An 18,152-nucleotide genomic window follows, 5' to 3' on the forward strand; every position below is an offset into this window, starting at 1 on the left:
CTCTAGTTTAGCAGACAAAACTGTGGATTTCTCCAACCTACCTGAAAAGCTACAGGTCTATGCAAACTGAAGCTTAAATAGTGCTGTTGAATCCATTAAGCCAAGATGGATAAAAGCCCCTCTATCTTTTCCTATAGTCACTGTGGGGCATATGCATCAAAGGTTTTTGCAATCGCAAACGGTGAGATTCGCAAAAATCAGCAGTTTGCGATCGCAAATTGGCCTTTTGCGATGCATCAAAGTGTTGTGGGGGATGTGCAATTTAGGTAACAGCAATTTTTTGCGATTTCCTAAATTGCGATTGCATTTAAGAAATCGTAATTTCTGATTCCTTAGATGAATTGCAAGAACCACTTTTAAATAGTGATTTCGCTATTTGGGGCCGCAGATTACAGAGTAATTCAACTGGTCGGTAATTTGCAAAAACTTTGAAAAGCGCACTAAAGTGCATTTTTCAGAGGTTCATGTTGCACATGCACACATGCCCTTAGAGCATGTGTGTGCGCAACATGGGTGTACATCACAATTTCAGGGGTGCAACAGGGTGTCCTTTTGACACCCTTGCACTCTTGAAATTGCATGCACAATTTGCGAGTACCTATTGGTACTCGCAAATTGCGCATACAATTTCCCATTCATTCCTATGGGCCTGTAGGCCCATAGGAATGAATGGGGAGCCATTCCTTAAATGCGACTCGCAATTTGCGACTTGCAATTAAGGAATGTTTAGGAATCACTATTTTTATAGCGATTCCTACATGCATAGGCTTTTGCGAGTCCTTAATTGCGATTCCTTAATAATCACAATTAAGGACTCGCAAAATCCTACCTTGATGCATGTACCTGTGTGTCCTTTTGGAAGACCTAATCATCACATCATTTGTACAGACATGTAACAGGCAAACCTAATACACGTTCAGCATCTGTTGAAGACCTGTATTTCTGAGCTTTGCTGATTTTCTTCAATGGGGTGGGTTGACCCTCTCCTACTGCTTCCCTTACCATGTGAAAATATACGCCTGTACACCTCTAGGTAAATTCATATATTGGTCAGAAGGGTTACTGACTAAGTGGGTGGTGACCTGCTTGGGGCCAATAGCATCTGGTAACCCAAACTTGCAGCTAAGATTCAGTCTTACTCCACATCAGAACCTTCCACTATTTTGCATTCCATGATATAGTGGTTTTGAGGACTCGTCCCTCTATTCTCCTGAAAGTAATCACAGAGTCCAGTCCATTTTGTGGCACTCTTTTTCAGTAATCCCACTACTCTGGCAGAAAGAGCATTGTATCTCTGGGCCTCTAGTGGGTTTTAAAGCTTTATTTAGACAAGGCAAAGTCCATAAGAAGTCTGTTCAGCTTTAGTCAAATGCAGTTACCTCTACACAGGGTTCGCCACAACAAAACAATCCCCATCTAGATGGATGGTTTATTCCTTTTCACTGTAGTAAGGGTTCACCTGGCACATTCCCCTCACAGGGTGTTGAAGCAGCTTCTGCTGTTTAGTTACAAATTTTTCCATAGTAAATATATGTAGAAACATTTACTAGAGTAGTGTATAGTTAACGGATGCAAATGCCGACTCTGGATTTGGTCATTCTTCGCTGAACCTTTTCCGTGTGCCTTTCTGCTGGGCAGTACAATTTATAATATTCTGTGTCTCACTTGTACACAAAATAATTGGGCTTACTGGTTTATTCAGCACCTGAGACAACTATTAAGAAAGGTTCCATGATGCTGAAGAGAATGTTTGAGTGGTTTTTGGTTCTGTATAAGGCTAAGCTCTGTGGTACAAGTACAAGGCATGCTTGAATATGGAACCCACTGGCTCCTTAAGAGTATTTATTTTCACAGTTAACACTACACACTGTCTGTCCAGGTCGCTTTCCTGCACTGTTTCCAAATTTTGCCTAGGTCCATGACATTACCAGCAGTGTTGGGGTCCTGCAAGGCAAAACTGTTTTATGAATAGTTTTAAATTGAAAATAAAATTGGAAATTGAAGCCTAATTAGGCTATACAGAGGTTGTTTCTGCACAGCAATTGACAGAGCTCACCTCTTGGAAGTTGTTGTTGTTTGTTGACTAAGTGTTCCTGCATTCATGTGGGAATTTGTTGTTACTATGACATTTAAACGTGGCCATCTCGGCACGGGTGGGCCTCAGTATTACCAACTAGCTATGACGTTCGCTCTTCATTCTAATACAGCAGAACTTTCTGCAACTTTGATTTCTGACTTCAACTTCCTGATGTTTGTTGTCTTTCTTTCTGTCAGGACCACCCGTTTTGCATCCTTTCCGGACTACTTGGTCATTCAAATAAAAAAGTTCACCTTTGGCCTGGACTGGGTACCCAAAAAGCTTGGTAAGTTTTGCATGCAAGTGGGGGTAGGTTTTGTGGGCAGAGTGCATGTGGAGGCCGCTTGCTTGCTGGAGATAAGGAATTATTTTGCCCACAGCCACTTAACAAAACCCACTTAAGCTTAATAAAGTTTTGCTCTTTGGCAAACTTTTAATACCACATTTGACATGTAAGGATTTTTCCATAATAATCTTGATTCTCTTACTTGCCATTGTTTTACAGATGTTTGTTGTCTGGGGGACAGTGGGTGGAGTTGAGGGAGGTTTCGGGGCCAGAGGCGACTGGGCAGGACTTTGCTTAGGGGCTAGGTGCACCATCCTTATTTGCAGTGCTCCACCCTAGCCCTCCAGAATTAATGCCCATTTCATCTCTCTCTAGATGTGTCCATTGAGATGCCGGATGAGTTGGACATCACGCAACTGCAGGGCACTGGTCTGCAGCCTGGAGAACAGGAGCTGCTGGACATCGCCCCGCCCTTGGTGACACCAGATGAGCCCAAAGGTAGCCTTGGTTTCTATGGCAACGATGACGACGACTCCTTCTGCTCCCCTCACTTCTCCTCTCCGACATGTTAGTGGCTCTTTTCCTTCCTTCCTGTGGGTATCTGTGTTCCACTCTTCCGCCTCCTGTCTCTTCTGCCCTCCCTGTGTTCTGTCTTTGCAGAGTCTTTCATTTGTCCCATAGTATGCCAAAGGATGCTGCAGTGTGTAGATGGAGGCCTGGTGTGCTGCTGAGTAACAGGGACTTGACAGAGGGAGAGGAAACTTGCTTCAAGATGCTATGAAATCTGTGGTGATGATAGCCAGCCTAGTGCTCCTAATCGTCCACTTACAGTAACCATCTATTCAACATGAATCATGTTTCTTTCGGAAATGTTTTATGCTGTCAGCAGGACCACTAGACCAACAGGAGGGGCCTCGTGTGAAACCTTCCAAGATTATCAAGCAGTACAATTTTTGGCCACGATTTGAGAGGTGCCTCCCTAATTATAGGAAAGAATTCTAAAGCAAATAAGTAGGGGCAGAATCACAAAATTGGAAAGCAGTAACCCAAGAAAAGCTTCTTCGTGGCAGCGGAAGTTTGAAAAAAGAAACTAGTTCTGCACAGAACAAATGGTGTTGCAGGTAAATAACCTTATAACTGCCTCAGCTGGTACATCCTGTAACCTCATCGGTGCTAATCAGGGCCTTCAAACCACATCAGTGCATCCTTGTTGAACAATGTACGGTCACGGTCTTGCACAAATGATTGAGTTGGTACTGGGCTTGAGATTTTTGTAGTTCTTACGCCAAAACTACTGTTTTGCAGCGTGAATCTTTCTGGATTCACTATGCCGTGCATATTCCACAATCTGGTGGTTGGGTCCGGAATCGTAGTCTTTTTTTCTCTCTTTTTTTTTTTTTTTTTGTCGTAGCCCAGGTGGGCGTCAACGTCCCACCATTTGGTGTACCTTCGGTGACGTCGGCGTGCTTCCGGCAGAAGCTACCAACCTTTGCCGCCATCTTCAGATTCTTTTTTCCGCCGTTGGGTCTTGATCGTCGCGTGAAGCTCCAGATGTTTTGGAGGAGAAAAGGAGGAAATACAGCAACTCTTCAACGGTAAAGACCTGAGAAGATCGGGAGAAGAGGACCATCAGAGAAGAGACGACGAAGAGAGGAAAGAACTTCGAGATCTTCGACGTCCTTGGAGGAATGCGCACACAGGGGGCCCCCTGAGCGCAGGGATGTACAAGACACCCTTTAAATTCTGCAAAAACTGCCACCACAAGTTCGCGCAGAAGGACCAGCACCCGGTCTGCAACCTCTGCCTGCCAATCGACCATGAGAGCAGAGACTGCAACCCCTGCTCCGTCTTCAAGCCGAAGACACTCCGAGTTCGAGAGAGACAGAGGACAGCTCACCACACGATGCAGGGCAAGGGCCAGGCACCGACGCTTTATGAACTGGGCCTCTCCACCGACGACGAGGACAACATAGCCGAAGGTCCAGATGACTTCACGGTCGCAGAGACCGATAAGAAAACGCCTGACAAGGAGAGTCTACGACCCCGAAAAACCCCACAGGGTCTCGAAAGCCAGAGGCAGACTTTTGAAAGTCCGAGCCCAGAGCCTCGAAAGGAGCACCGGCGCCGAAAACATCGATGACCGAAGCTGCATCCTCCAAAAAAGAGCCCAGCGGATCCTTCGAGAAGGACTCCCGGTGGCCCAAGACCAGCGAAAAGCAAAGGTCATCGAAGCAAGCCCCGAAAAAGGGACTTCGACTTCGAAGGAAAAGGAGCCGAAGAAAGTTTCGACGTCGCCGCCGAAAAGAGCAGCCGAACCGCTCGACGACTAGCAGGCCGCAGAGATGCAGAGAAAGAAAAGAAGGCTCGAGGCCGAAATGGAGAACATCCTTCAGAGAAAGAAGGACTTCGATGAAAAGATGAGAAGTTACAGGATCCCCTCGAAGCCGGCACCGGCCGTCGCTGAGGTACAGGAGCTCGAGGAGTTAGACGTCGAAGAGACGCCGAAAACTCCGGATCCCTCGGAGCACGAAGAGGAAAAAGACCTCTACTACACAGAAGGGGATTACGGGGAGCAGCAGTCAAGCTACGGCTCAGGTTCCTCTACGGCCCAAGACCAGGAATGGCAGGACATCGAGGCCGAAAACCCGGAAGAGGCTGTGGAAACATACCCCTCGAGGCCTTCGCCACTGGATGACATTGGGGCTTATAATGAGGTGGTCAGGAAGGCGTCAGCAGCTTATGGAGTTAAGCTGGAAGAGGAGAAGCCAAAAGCAGATTTCCTGCTGGAGACATTGCTCCCCATACAGACAAGAACCCAGTTCTTGCCCATGCTCAAGAGTATCACAGACCAGGGGAAGGAAGCCTTCAAGGACCCGGCTACATGCAGATCAGTAACGCCGAGGACGGAGAAGAAATACAAATTCTCCTCCCAGGACCCAGCTTACATCAAGGGATCCGTCACAGCAGATTCAATAATCGCTGCAACGGCCAGAAAAAGGGCAAACGTCCCAACAACATCTGGACCTCCACCTGACAAGGAAAGCAGGAGGATGGATCTAACTGGCAGGAAAATTGAGAGGAACGCCGCAACGCACTGGCGGATGGCGAACTCCAACGCCCTCCTGAATAGACATCAATACCAGCATTGGGATGAGATGGGCCAATTGCTCAAGCACCTCCCGGAACAATACCGTGAGAGGGCATCACACCTTGTGGAAGAGGGGAAAAGCATTGCTAACTCCTGCCTAAAGACAGCCTTGGATGGGGCAGAAACATCCAGCAGACTGATGGCTATAGGCATCACAGAGAGAAGGCAAGCCTGGCTCAGGATCTCAGGCTTCAAGGCTGAGGTGCAGAACAATATCCTGAACACACCCTTCAACGGTGAAACACTGTTCGGAGCCCCAGTTGATGAGAAGCTCACCCAACTGAAGAAGGACAACGAGACGGCAAGGTCCATGGGGGCCCTGCAATTCAGGGGGATGAGGAGGGGCACTCCTACACGGAGGCCGAAAGGCAGAGGTGGAAGTCAGCAAGGAGATTCACACCAGAGTTTCCACCAGGGGCAACAGAGTGACAACCAGGGTCACAAGGGCCAGCAGAGGCAAAGCTGGAACTACCAGAGCAGGGGCCAGTCCTTTCGATCAAGAGGAAATGGACGTGGCCAGAGAAGGAGAGGCGGTGAACAACCCCCCTCTAAGTGACTTCACACGGATAAAGGTGCTCTCCCACTCTCCGGGGGAGGAGCACGGGATAACAAAGAGGAGAGGGCTATACGGACAAGACACAAAGGAACATGTGACGCCAGTAGGAGGAAGATTGAGATTTTTTCTCCAGGAGTGGAGAAAAATAACAGACAAGTGGATACTCAACATTATGCAGTTCGGATACTGCATAGAGTTGGAAAAGAGACCACCAAACAGAAAGCCAAAGAAAAGAGAGCACTCGGGAAGAGAGCTGCGATTACTGCAAGAGGAAGCTCAAGAACTCCTCCTCAAAGCGGCCATCGAACGGGTTCCTTTCAAAGAACGGAACAAGGGAGTGTACTCAAACTACTTCCTGGTGCCAAAAGTGGACGAAAGTCTTAAGACCCACCCTGGACCTACGGTTCCTAAACAAATACGTAAAAACTCAAAAATTCAAAATGACGTCCCTACAAGAGGTCATCCCACAGATAAAGGCCGGGGACTTCTTGTCCACCATAGACCTCAAAGATGCGTACCTGCACATTCCCATGAACAGGCAGCACAAGCACATGCTAAGATTCACAGTGAACAAGGATCACTACCAATTCACGACCCTGGCATTCGGCCTAAAGTCCGCGCCAAGGGTGTTCACCAAATGCCTCGCGGCAGTGGCCGCATATCTAAAAAGAAAGGGGCTACACGTGTACCCCTACCTCGACGACTGGCTCGCAAAGGCATGCTCTTACAGGACATGCAAAGATCATGCAGAACAGGTGACAAGAACGCTAGCAAGCCTGGGTTTCTCCATACACTGGGGAAAATGCTCGATGGAACCAGAGCAAGTGAAAATCTTCCTGGGAGCTCAGATCGACACCGTCCAATGCAGGGTGTTACCCAGCGAAAAGAGAACACTCAGCCTACTGAGGGAGAAACGTCACTACCAGAAGGGGCGAGCTCTGACAGTGAGGACTGTGAGCAAGATCTTGGGGATGATGGCGTCATGCATACACCTGGTCCCCAATGTACGCCTACAAATGAGACCACTCCAAGAGTGGCTGCAACAGCAATGGTCACAAGCTACAGGGAGTTGGGAGGATCTAGTGGTTGTAACGCACAGGGTGCAGGAAGAAATAAGGTGGTGGACCAAGGAAAGAATAACAGTAGGGAAACCTTTAACACCACCGGACCCAACAGTGACCATCACCACAGACGCATCCCAGAAGGGATGGAGCGCACACATGAACAGGCTCAGAGTGAGGGGTCTGTGGAGCCCTACAGATGCGGTCAGACACATCAATTACCTGGAACTGAAAACAGTGTTGCTTGCCCTCAAGGCCTTCCAGAAACACCTGTGCAACCAGAGGGTGCTGATACAGACAGACAACACCACAACGATGTTTTACATAAACAAACAGGGGGGAACTCAATCATTCCCTCTGTCAAGCTTGGCACAGGAAATCTGGAGATGGGCTATACCACTAAAAATAGACCTGCTAGCCATTCACCTACCAGGGAAGGACAATGTAGAAGTGGATTGGCTAAGCAGGCAGACTTCAGCGTCCCACGAGTGGGAACTCAATATTCAGGAAACCGAGAGACTATTCAGGAGGTGGGGCACACCAACAATAGACCTGTTTGCAACACGCCGGAATGCAAAATGCCAATACTTTGCATCCAGGCAACCAGAGGCACTATCACAGGGGAATGCCCTATGGATAAGCTGGTCAAAAACATTTGCCTACGCTTTTCCCCCGATACCACTGATCCCCAAGGTTCTCAACAAATGCATGACGAGCAACATGACGCTCATCCTGGTGGTACCACAATGGGCCAGGCAGACCTGGTACTCTCAGATAATGGAGATGGCGCAGGGGCCCCCCCCCCCACAAGTTCTCAAAAAGAAGAGACCTACTCTCCATGGAAAACGGAGAAGTTCTACACCCAGAGCCGGAGAGCCTCAACCTCTCAGCCTTGCTCCTGAGGACTTGGAGTTCGCACATCTAAAACTACCAGAGAGCACCCTGCGGGTCCTGCGAGAGGCAAGAAGGCCCAGCACACGCAAGTGCTAAGGGGAAAAACGGAAAAGATTCACCCAATTGTGTTGCAAGAAAAAACTCCATAGAAAAATTACCAGGGAATCTACGGTGCTAGGGAACCTCACGCACCTAATTAAAGCTAAGCTAAGCTCATCCTCGCTGAGGGTGCACCTGGCAGCGATTGTGGCATACACAAGAGGAAAAACAGGGAGAAGCTTCTTTACATCCCAAGTCGTAAAAAGATTCCTAGAAGGGGCTAAAAGAATAGCGCCACCAAAGAGAATGCCGCCACCGGAACCTAAATGTGGTACTGACGGAGCTCATGAAAGCACCTTTCAAACCCATCCACAAAGCATCACTGCAAATGTTAACGATGAAGACTGCCTTTCTGGTAGCAATCACCTCACTACGAAGGGTGAGCGAACTGCAGGCACTCACACTGCAGGAACCCTACATCCAGATACACAGTGACAGGGTCGTGATGAGAACAGACCCACACTTCATGCCAAAGGTGGTAGCAAGGTTCCACATGAATCAGAGTATTCAGATTCCTAGCTTCTTCCAAAACCCACCTACAAGCGCTGAGAGGTGGCTCCACATCCTAGACGCAAGAAGGGCTGTGATGCACTACATTGAAAGGACGAAAGAACACAGGAAAACAAAACAGTTCTTCGTATCCTTCGCAAACAGTTACATGGGCAAACCAGTGACTAAAAACACCATAGCTCGATGGATCGCACAGACAATACAATTCTGCCACAAACAAGCTGGCCAGGAGCTAACAGGAGGGGCACAGGCCCACTCCACCAGGAAGAAAGGAGCAACAATTGCCTTTCTGGCCAACACACCAATTCAGGACATATGCCTGGCGGCAACATGGGCTTCAGTCCACACTTCACTAAGCACTATTGCGTGGATGTACAAATGAACAAAGAAGCACAAGATGTACAAATGAACAAAGAAGCACAAGTAGGACAAAAGGTGCTTCAACATATATTCAACAACCAACGCTCATCTTCCACCCAACCGCCACAAAAGTAACGAAAACCGCTACAAAATCTATGCACAGCATAGTGAATCCAGAAGGATTCACGCTGCAAAACGAAGAGTTTCTTACATGTCGGTGTAGTTTTGCAGCTTGAAGATCTTTCTGGATTCACTAGCGAACCCACCCGCCTCCGCCAGAAAGATGAGGCTGGAGAAGAAGGTGGAAACACATAGAAAAGAAAGCAAGTTGAAGCTTACAAGATACGTGAAAAGAATTACGTTGAAAAAACGATTAACAAACATAGCCATGGATTCACTATAAAGACAAAAAAGAAAAAAAGAGACAGAAAAAAGAATCCGAAGATGGCGCCCAAGGGTGGTAGCTTCCGCCGGAAGCACGCCGACGTCACCGAAGGTACACCAAATGGTGGGACGTCGACGCCCACCTGGGCTACGACAAAAAAAAAAAAAAGACTACGATTCCGGACCCAACCACCAGATAGCGGAATATGCACAGCATAATGAATCCAGAAAGATCTTCAAGCTGCAAAACTACACCGACAGGTAAGAAACTATTCGTTGCCTGTGGCCTGTTGTGTTTGCAACAGAACCAGATGCGTATCTCGACAAGTACAATCTCTCGCAAGCTTAAAGCTGACCCACAAAAGGCCTTGAAGGTAGTGTAGCTGCAAGTGCAAAAACCTATGTCTCTCTGGCCGACCCGTAGTCCTGCTTTTTCCCAATATATTGACCCACCCCTCATATACTGCCTGGCACTTAATTTCCTTTCATTATCCAGTATTATGGGTGTCTTTCATAGATTCACATGCCTGAATCATTCCCTGTCGTCGAGATGGGAGTCCCCGGTACATAAATAAGTAATGTCCTATAGACATATAGAGAACAGTAGGCCAAAAGGCCTCACATTAGTAAAATATCTAGGTCCTTTTGTAAAAAGGACCACACTCTAGAGAAGAGCCAATCCGCTGTCACCTCCCTCGAGAACCCTCCTGGCAGGAGCCTCAGTCCCTCAGATTTTCTACCGCAGAAAGGTCTCTTTAGAACCTGTGGCTCTTGTGGGAAGAAAAGACTTCACACATCGACGAAGGCACCTTTGACGAAGGCACCGTCGATGAAGACACCTACGACGATGGCACTGTCGACGGCAACATCTATGCCATTGGCGACGACACTGTTGACGGCAGCATCTATACCGTCGACGACGACCCTGTCGACAACAGTTGCACAGGATATGACAACTGTCAACACTACTCTGTCGGGGATCACACCGTCGACGGGCCTGTTGACGCTGAGTGATTCTGGTTTTCGGACAGCTTCTGTGCGTCTAAAGATCACGAAAAGGACGCTGACGCCGGAGTTAACTTCTTCTAGCTGTGTGCAAGTTTTACCACCAGCATGTCTCCTTCAGGATGAGGATTCTGATGACGGGGATATGTTCCAGATGGCAACTAGCCCCTCAGAGCTGAATGTCAAATGCCAGTGCTCAGACGAGGAGGATGTTCAGGAAGAGGTAGTTCATCTACCGCCTACTCATATGGTCGTCTTCCAGCATCCCTGGTCACGGATCTGCGTTACCTCATCCAGGATTACAAGCAGAGGTTCCCAGAATCTCCAGCTCCTCCAACTTCAACGGCAGCTCCATCTCCAAGACCGCGACCACCGCCCTTATCTATTCAGAAAGAAACGGTGCATTTACCAAGTCCTCATTCTTCTGATGAAGAAGAAGAGGAACAACAAGAGGAAGGTGAATTGCAGGACGAGCAATCTGTCCATGAGGATTGGGAGAATTATGTTATACCTTCCCCAGCATCTCCAGTGCCCGCAACCTCTGATTCTCCGCGGTTTGACATCAGTGGTTTCCATAATGTGGTAGAAAGAGCCGCTAATGGCTTACAAATTATAATGGATTCACAGGAGCAGGACTGCTTCCTGTACGATTTCAAGGAACCTCTCAAGAAATCAACGAGTTCAATTCCTATTATTGAGTATGTTTGGACACAGGGGGTTCAAATTATGCAAAATCCCGCATCTGTTTCGCCAGTGGTCCCTCGTTTGGACAAGAAATACAAAGCTCCAAATACGGCACCGGCATGTCTGACAGGTCATCCTAAACCTGACTCGGTGGTAACGCAGGCGGCGCAGAAGAATTACAGGAATCCCTCATCGCCTTTATCGGCTCCGCCGGATAAAGAGGGAAGGAAATTGGACAACATCGGAAAACGATTTTCCACAATGTCGGCAATGACTGTCAAAGCGGCAAATGCCCTAGCGCTTCTTGGGCGTTACAATAGACAATTGTGGGCGGATATAGCCCCATATCTGTCTGAATTGCCTGATGCATCCAAAGAGGAGGTGAAGGCAATTCTTCTGGAGGGCCAAACATCAGCATCAGAAATTATAGACTGTGCAATGGATGTCGCTATGACAGGATTCCGCCAACTAGCTGGAGCAGCGGTGTTGAGGCGCCAAGGATGGCTGAAAGCGACCTCATTCCGTCCTGAGGTGCAATCAAAGGTTCTTGATATGCCATATGACGGCCAACTTCTATTTGGATCCAAGATTGACGAGGCATTACAAACTATCAAAAAGGACACTGACACTGAAAGGGCCCTGGGCACATTCCAATATAAAAATCAGTCCTTTCAAGGAAACAGAGGAAGGGGTCAATATTCCTACAAAGGAGGTTTCCAATACAGGTCCTCTTACTCTTCCAACCAGAGTAGATCACAGTACCAGCAACGCCAGCAACAAGAAGGCCAACAATCCTCGTATGGAAAGTTGTCCTTTCGGGGTAAAGGACAAAGGAGAAATAGCGGACGAAGACAATGACTTGTTTATTCAGCCAGTCCGGACCTCATCTCACTTATTAAAAATTGGAGGAAAAATTACCCACTTTCTACAAAATTGGAGGAAGATTACTACGGACCGTTGGGTCCTTCAAGTAATACAATTCGGCCATTCCATGGAATTCGTAGACACCCCTCCACAAACCCCACCTCGCCCAATGCATCACAAGAACATACGGCTGCTTCTACGAGAAATCTCAGTTATGCTTCAGAAGGGAGCAATAGAGAGGGTGCCACTATCGGCGGAAAGGATTTTATTCCCGATTCTTTCTAATCCAGAAAAAAGGAAAAAAATGGAGGCCGATCCTCGACCTCAGGGCCCTCAACAAATTCCCGAAGAAGCAGTTGTGTCGCATGGTAACGATACAAGAAGTCTTGCATCTTTTGGAGGAGGGAGATTTCATGGCGTCACTGGACTTACAGGACGCGTACTTCCATATACCAATTCACAAAAATCGCAAAAAGTACTTGAGATTTGCAGTAGCGGGCAGGCATTTCCAGTTCCGCATCCTGCCCTTTGGACTCAAGTCTGCACCCCGCATCTTCACAAAATGTCTTTCCCCAGTGGCGGCATACCTCAGACAGCACAGTCATCAAGTCTTCCCATATCTGGACGACTGGCTAATCAAGGCACCATCCTTCGAAGACGCCTCCAGGTCTTTAAACGCCTGTCTGAATCTCTTCAAACACCTGGGTCTCACGCTCAACCAGGAGAAATCGAATCTGCGACCTTCTCAAACAATCAACTTTTTAGGTGCAGCCCTGGATACAGGCTCTGCAAGAGCGTTCCCATCGCAGAGAGGAGAACCAAACTCTTAGCACTAGCCTCTGGAGTGGCCTCGAAGAAAGTGTTGACGGTCCGCCTCTTCAAGTCCCTTTTGGGGATGATGTCATTGTGCATCCTGTTAATCCCTCATTGCCGTCTGAGGATGCGCCCGCTGCAAGAGGCACTTTCCAGGCAGTGGGTCCAATGTACGGGGTCATTCGACGACCACATAAAGGTGACTTTTCGGATGGTCAAGGCTTTGCGATGGTGGATGTCATCACGAAAGCTGTCTCAAGGATTGACATTCCTGCTTCCAGCAGCTCCTCATGTCATTACAACGGACGCCTCCTTAGAAGGGTGGGGAGCCTTTCTGCAGGAGCTGCAAATAAGTGGAAAATGGTCAGTTGCAGATAAAAAGCTCCATATCAATCTGCTCGAGCTGAGAGCAGTCTTCCTGGCCATGCTGTCTTTCCTGCCAAGGATCAAAAACTCCCTAGTGCTAGTCAGGACAGACAACACTACGACGATGCACTATCTCAACAAACGGGGAGGGACGCGCTCGCTGACACTCTCACAGTAGGTCTATGTTGTAATTGGCAGTTTCAACCTAGTTCAACTTCTTTGGGACAGCTCTCTTGGCAAGGAAATGTGCAATAGTGATGACCATTCATTTTGCATTTCCGTCTTCTAGAGAGTTGCACTGTTCTCTGCATTATTTTGGCATACAACTTGTGGCCTTGCGAAGTGTCCCTGCATCATCGCACGTAATTTCCTTAAAATTATAGTCCCATCCCCAGAAAAAAATATTAAGATTCAGACTGACCCTTCCAGGCACATGGCAGAGATATTCTCTGATGCCCTGGATGTTCCGGCTGAGAGTAAGCAGCATCATCAACGCCACGGTCCTCCCTCATCATTTAAAGGATGCAATGTTGAGAGGCTCAAATTAGTAAAATCCATAGAAACTAATGAGGACGGAAGCCAAAGTCCATATTAGTGTATGGACATTACCAAAATTGAATCCTGCAGGCCACTCTTTCACCAAATATGAAAAACAGTAACTGTGCCCCCAGTCCCCCAGCCTATGTGAGGCTGAGCAGTTGCTGGTCAGTTACCTGCAGGCTTACGCACCGAATCACCTTATACTTACAGGGGCGTTTCAAGGGAATCCAGGCCACGAATTCAAGAGGGAAACACTTGTCTACCTCTCTGCTTCGGGGACACACGAAAAGACCCACCCTAATTTTGTCAAGTGTTGCACAATGAGCCTGGATGCTCATACAGTTCTCAGCCTTTCAGGAGCTCTACTGAGAGATCCATATCCATGATCCAAAGGAAAGATCGACTTCTGTCCGTGCATCTTTAGGGACTCCACAGTACTCCAAACCCAATGGACTGCCAAGTGAGCTCTTTGGCCATGATTTCTATTAGCTGCCTCTTTAGGAACCACTTCCAGAACTTTGGACCGGAGAGAGCAGGGTTCTAGACTTTTGTCCTCTCCTGGAGATCTCCTATCATCCTCCTTCCTGTCCCACAATTTTTTTTATTTTGACATAGGGTTGCTGCAGCTTCAGTATAAAGCGAGTCGCGACTGTAGCGTTTCCCTGACTTGCAGCACTTTGTCGCTTGTGCTTCGTTCCAAGTCCCTACTGCATCCGACATATGACTTGCAGATTCACTGACAACCAACACATTATGTAAAAGATAGATGTTCCAGTGACGGTTACCCCATTATATGTCTTGTTTAGGGACCCTGGTCATGTGCCAAGAGGTGCTTAGTAGCCATGAACTGTTAGTATTCCATCTAATTTGCATGTAAATCCTGTGCAAAGTGGAGGATGCACCAAAAAGATGCATTTTTCTATGTATAGACTTTCTCCATACTCTTAAACAGCAAATAATGATGATCACCCTTAGGGAAAAAAAGAGTTCATGTTATGCCTGGATCCAGATGAACCAACAGCACTGCCTAGATCATTGCCCAGGTGCCCCAGCGGATTCATTCCAGTATCCCAAGCCTCTCCGCCAAATGCTGTGTGTGAGCAAGAGTTTGGAAGGACATGGAGCATCTGGATCACCAATTACAATTAGTAATGTGGTTTGAAAATAACCAATAGGACGGTTCCCTTCATTGGTCTGGGGCACTCAGCCTCTTATTCAGGGGTAAAGATTCTGTATGCATGCACATGTGAGTATCTGTTCATGGGAAAGCATACATTCACAAGACTTGGAGAGGTCTGTTGTCTTTGGGGTACCAGAAGACTTATTGAATCTGACTAGCCTTTTCGGAATCCTGTTGAGTGCTTGTATCTCAACACAACTGAAAAGACTCGAGCACTCCTTCGTTGATGAGGCTCTCTGACCCAGATCCTCAGTAACACTAATCGGCCCCAATGTACACTTTCTTAAATTGTGTACACACTACCTGGTCCACACCGCGCCACAAGAATTTTCAACCCCCTCTGTGTAGTCGACAAATAATCAAGTCACTAATTTTCAATTCTGTGTCTATGATCTAGACAAATGGTTGAAAAGGAATTTTCTAGATGAGTCCTATGGTAAAAAATGTTTCAGCAATATGAATAACCCGAATGTATGGTTTTCGCCATTAGTCTAATTTGATGTGACAATGAAGTATGATACATATTTGGGGCCCATAGGATGTGTCGTGCAAGTGCAACGTGTGTGCCTGATGGATCCATCGACTTCACCAAATCATTAATGCTATTCACCGTTTCTTGTCCTTCTCACCGTTCTTGACAAGAGCGGTTATTGTAAAAAATGTCTATGCACTATCAATACTATATTTGCTACATTTAGTAATGTGGACTTATTTTTAAGATGTCAACTTTTTCAGATTTTAATTGAAAATCAGATGAGGCGGTGAGAGTTTTAAAAGACGGTACATCATGTTGTGGATGAAGGTTGAACAGATCGGTGTGCACACTGTAGCCTTTGAGAAGCGTAGTTTCCTCACGCCACTGGAGTTTATCTGTATCACTTGTCTCTTTCTTCCTTTCCCTCCTGTGCAGCCCCCATGTTGGATGAGTCTGTTATTATTCAACTGGTTGAGATGGGATTCCCCATGGAGGCCTGCCGGAAAGCGGTTTACTACACTGGCAATAGCGGTGTCGAGGCCGCTATGAACTGGGTGATGTCGCACATGGATGATCCAGGTAAACCCAACACGCTTCCAAACCATCAACTCACCTTATGACCAGACTATTGATAATAATGTGCTTTATAAAACAACTGTTAGTCCTGGGCAACAGAGATCAATTGCTTGCTTTGAGTTGTGGTAGGACGAGGTCACCGTTCTGTCTCCAGAAGTTGGACCTAATAAGCCGCGTCTTTAGAAGTCAAGGCTGAATTTCTTCGAATATGGCAGAGACAGCGGTCCATGTTAATCCTGAGTGTAGAACATTAACATCTTGTGAACCATGGTCTCTCCCTTACTCTTCTTCTAAAATTCTCACATGAGAAATGATTGTCCCCATGTGTTTTTGTTGAGCCTGAGGTTTCTCCTCTACAGGCATTGAATGTTGTTGCTGTCCCCTCCCAGTTGCAATATTACTATATTATAGACTTGATGGGTTCCTGTTTGCCTTTCTAGATTTTGCCAATCCACTGGTGCTGCCTGGCTCCAGTGGGCCCGGATCGATCACTGCCTCGGTCGAGCCTCTGAATGAGGATGGCATTGCCACGATCATCTCAATGGGCTTTTCTCGCGAGCAGGCCATCAAGGCGCTCAGGGCCACGGTATGTTCCTTTGTGGATACAGTATGTTCCTCTGTGGATTACTTTAGCGCGCTACATCTCATTTAAGCCTCACCTGCTCATCCTGTATTCTTTTCTCTCCTCAGTGCAACAGCCTGGAGCGGGCAGTAGACTGGATCTTCAGCCACATCGACGACCTGGATGCAGAAGCCGCAATGGATATCTCCGAGGGGCGCTCTGTTGCCGAATCTGTGTCCGAATCCACCCCAGCCGGACCCAAAGTGCGAGATGGACCAGGAAGTGAGTCTTTGCCTTATTTTCTTCCTGAACTTTTAATTGTTAGGCATTTTGGGTGGACGCCTTGCCCTTGCAGAGACTGTATAAAACACACAATGACTTGTTTCCAAGTAGGCGAAGACAGCATTGTAATGTTGGCAAATGAATCCGAGCCATGTCCCCCTCAGTGAAGTTTAATGGAAGCTTCCCTCTAGCACTCTTGTGCCCTAGTTATACATTTGTAAATTTAGTGTGTATACTGCTGTTAGTACGAACTTTACACTGTTTTCCTGTTCACCATTTCCAAGTGTAAAGTTACCTCTGGGTGCAGACTTCCATGTCTTATACTAGGATTTACAAGTGTAAATTTACTACTTGTAAATTTGTACACGTTGACGGAGACCTCTCTACCCGTGGCAGAGGGATCACTATGAGAAAGTCGAGGAAAAATGTAAAAGTTTATTAAAGTGTAACAAAAACATTTTAAAAAGTAACACAAAATATTAATGTAAAATAATTTTAACTATTGATTTTAAACCTCAAAAATCTGAAATGTTACGGCACATTGTGTATTTAATACAATGAATGAAAAAACATTTGTAAAGCTCGTGGTTACCAGTGGGCATCCCAGCGCTGCCTGTGGCGCCACTTAAGCTTTGACCAGATCAAGGGAAAAGAAAAGTTTTCAGTTTTCTGAAAATTCAGATACTTGAGTTCAAGCCGTATGTGGTGGGGAAGGTGGTTCCAGAGCTTAGCCGTGTTATATGAAAACAGACTGCCTCCAGTTTGTGGTCGCCTGATCTTCGGGACTGCAATTACGCCTTTTTTGTCAGATCTCCGAGCCCGACTAGGTCTGAATCATAGTGCGGATCATTGGCGAGCCCTTCCCAGTGAGAGCTTTATGTGCAATGCACAACGCCTTGAAATGAATTATTTCTTGGATTGGTAGCCAGTGTAGAATGGCGTGAGCAGGTTTCACTGAAAGGCACCTAGGGATGTTCAATAGATGGCGGGCTGCACAATTCTGTACAGTTTGCAGGCTTTAGTTGAGACCCAAGGGGCTCCTAGTTAGACGGTGTATTAAATAACTAAAATATATGTATTTCATTTTGAAATATTTCTTAAAGAATAATTTTTAAAATCATGCGTCCCTTTTTGTAAAAAATAAATATGTATTATGATGTATTAACCATTCTGTGTATGATTAACTTGAATTATGTTTTTAATAATTTTAATTTACTTTTAATGTAAAACTATTATTAAATGGTATATAATAACTAGTTTTGCAGCATAGACGTGTTCTAGATTCACATACTGTGCATAGCCCGCCATCTAGTGGTTGGAGTCAGAAAGTGCTACTTTTCTTTTTAGGTTTCGCCTGTCGAAAGCTGCGCAAGCAGCGTTTCGCGCAGGCGAAAACTTTTGTGTACAGTGTGTGTGTGTAGTCCCGCCCC

General features: G+C 46.8%; 1 protein-coding gene across 4 annotated transcripts in view; it reads left to right on the plus strand.

The window, feature by feature from the left end:
* USP5 (ubiquitin specific peptidase 5) overlaps window positions 1-18,152 on the plus strand; it is a 164,919-nt gene that overhangs the window by 101,915 nt on the left and 44,852 nt on the right. For 2 of the 4 annotated variants that reach the window (XM_078651524.1, XM_078651525.1), the window contains 5 exons: window positions 2,275-2,363; window positions 2,739-2,861; window positions 15,738-15,881; window positions 16,319-16,464; window positions 16,569-16,722. In XM_078651524.1, coding sequence (XP_078507650.1) covers window positions 2,275-2,363; window positions 2,739-2,861; window positions 15,738-15,881; window positions 16,319-16,464; window positions 16,569-16,722 — 656 coding nt within the window. Of the gene's footprint in view, window positions 1-2,274; window positions 2,364-2,738; window positions 2,931-15,737; window positions 15,882-16,318; window positions 16,465-16,568; window positions 16,723-18,152 lie in introns of all 4 variants that reach the window. The other 2 variants (XM_078651521.1, XM_078651522.1) reach the window with 1 other exon arrangement.

This window comes from Lissotriton helveticus, chromosome 7 (genome assembly GCF_964261635.1).
Source record: "Lissotriton helveticus chromosome 7, aLisHel1.1, whole genome shotgun sequence".
Taxonomy (NCBI): domain Eukaryota; kingdom Metazoa; phylum Chordata; class Amphibia; order Caudata; family Salamandridae; genus Lissotriton; species Lissotriton helveticus.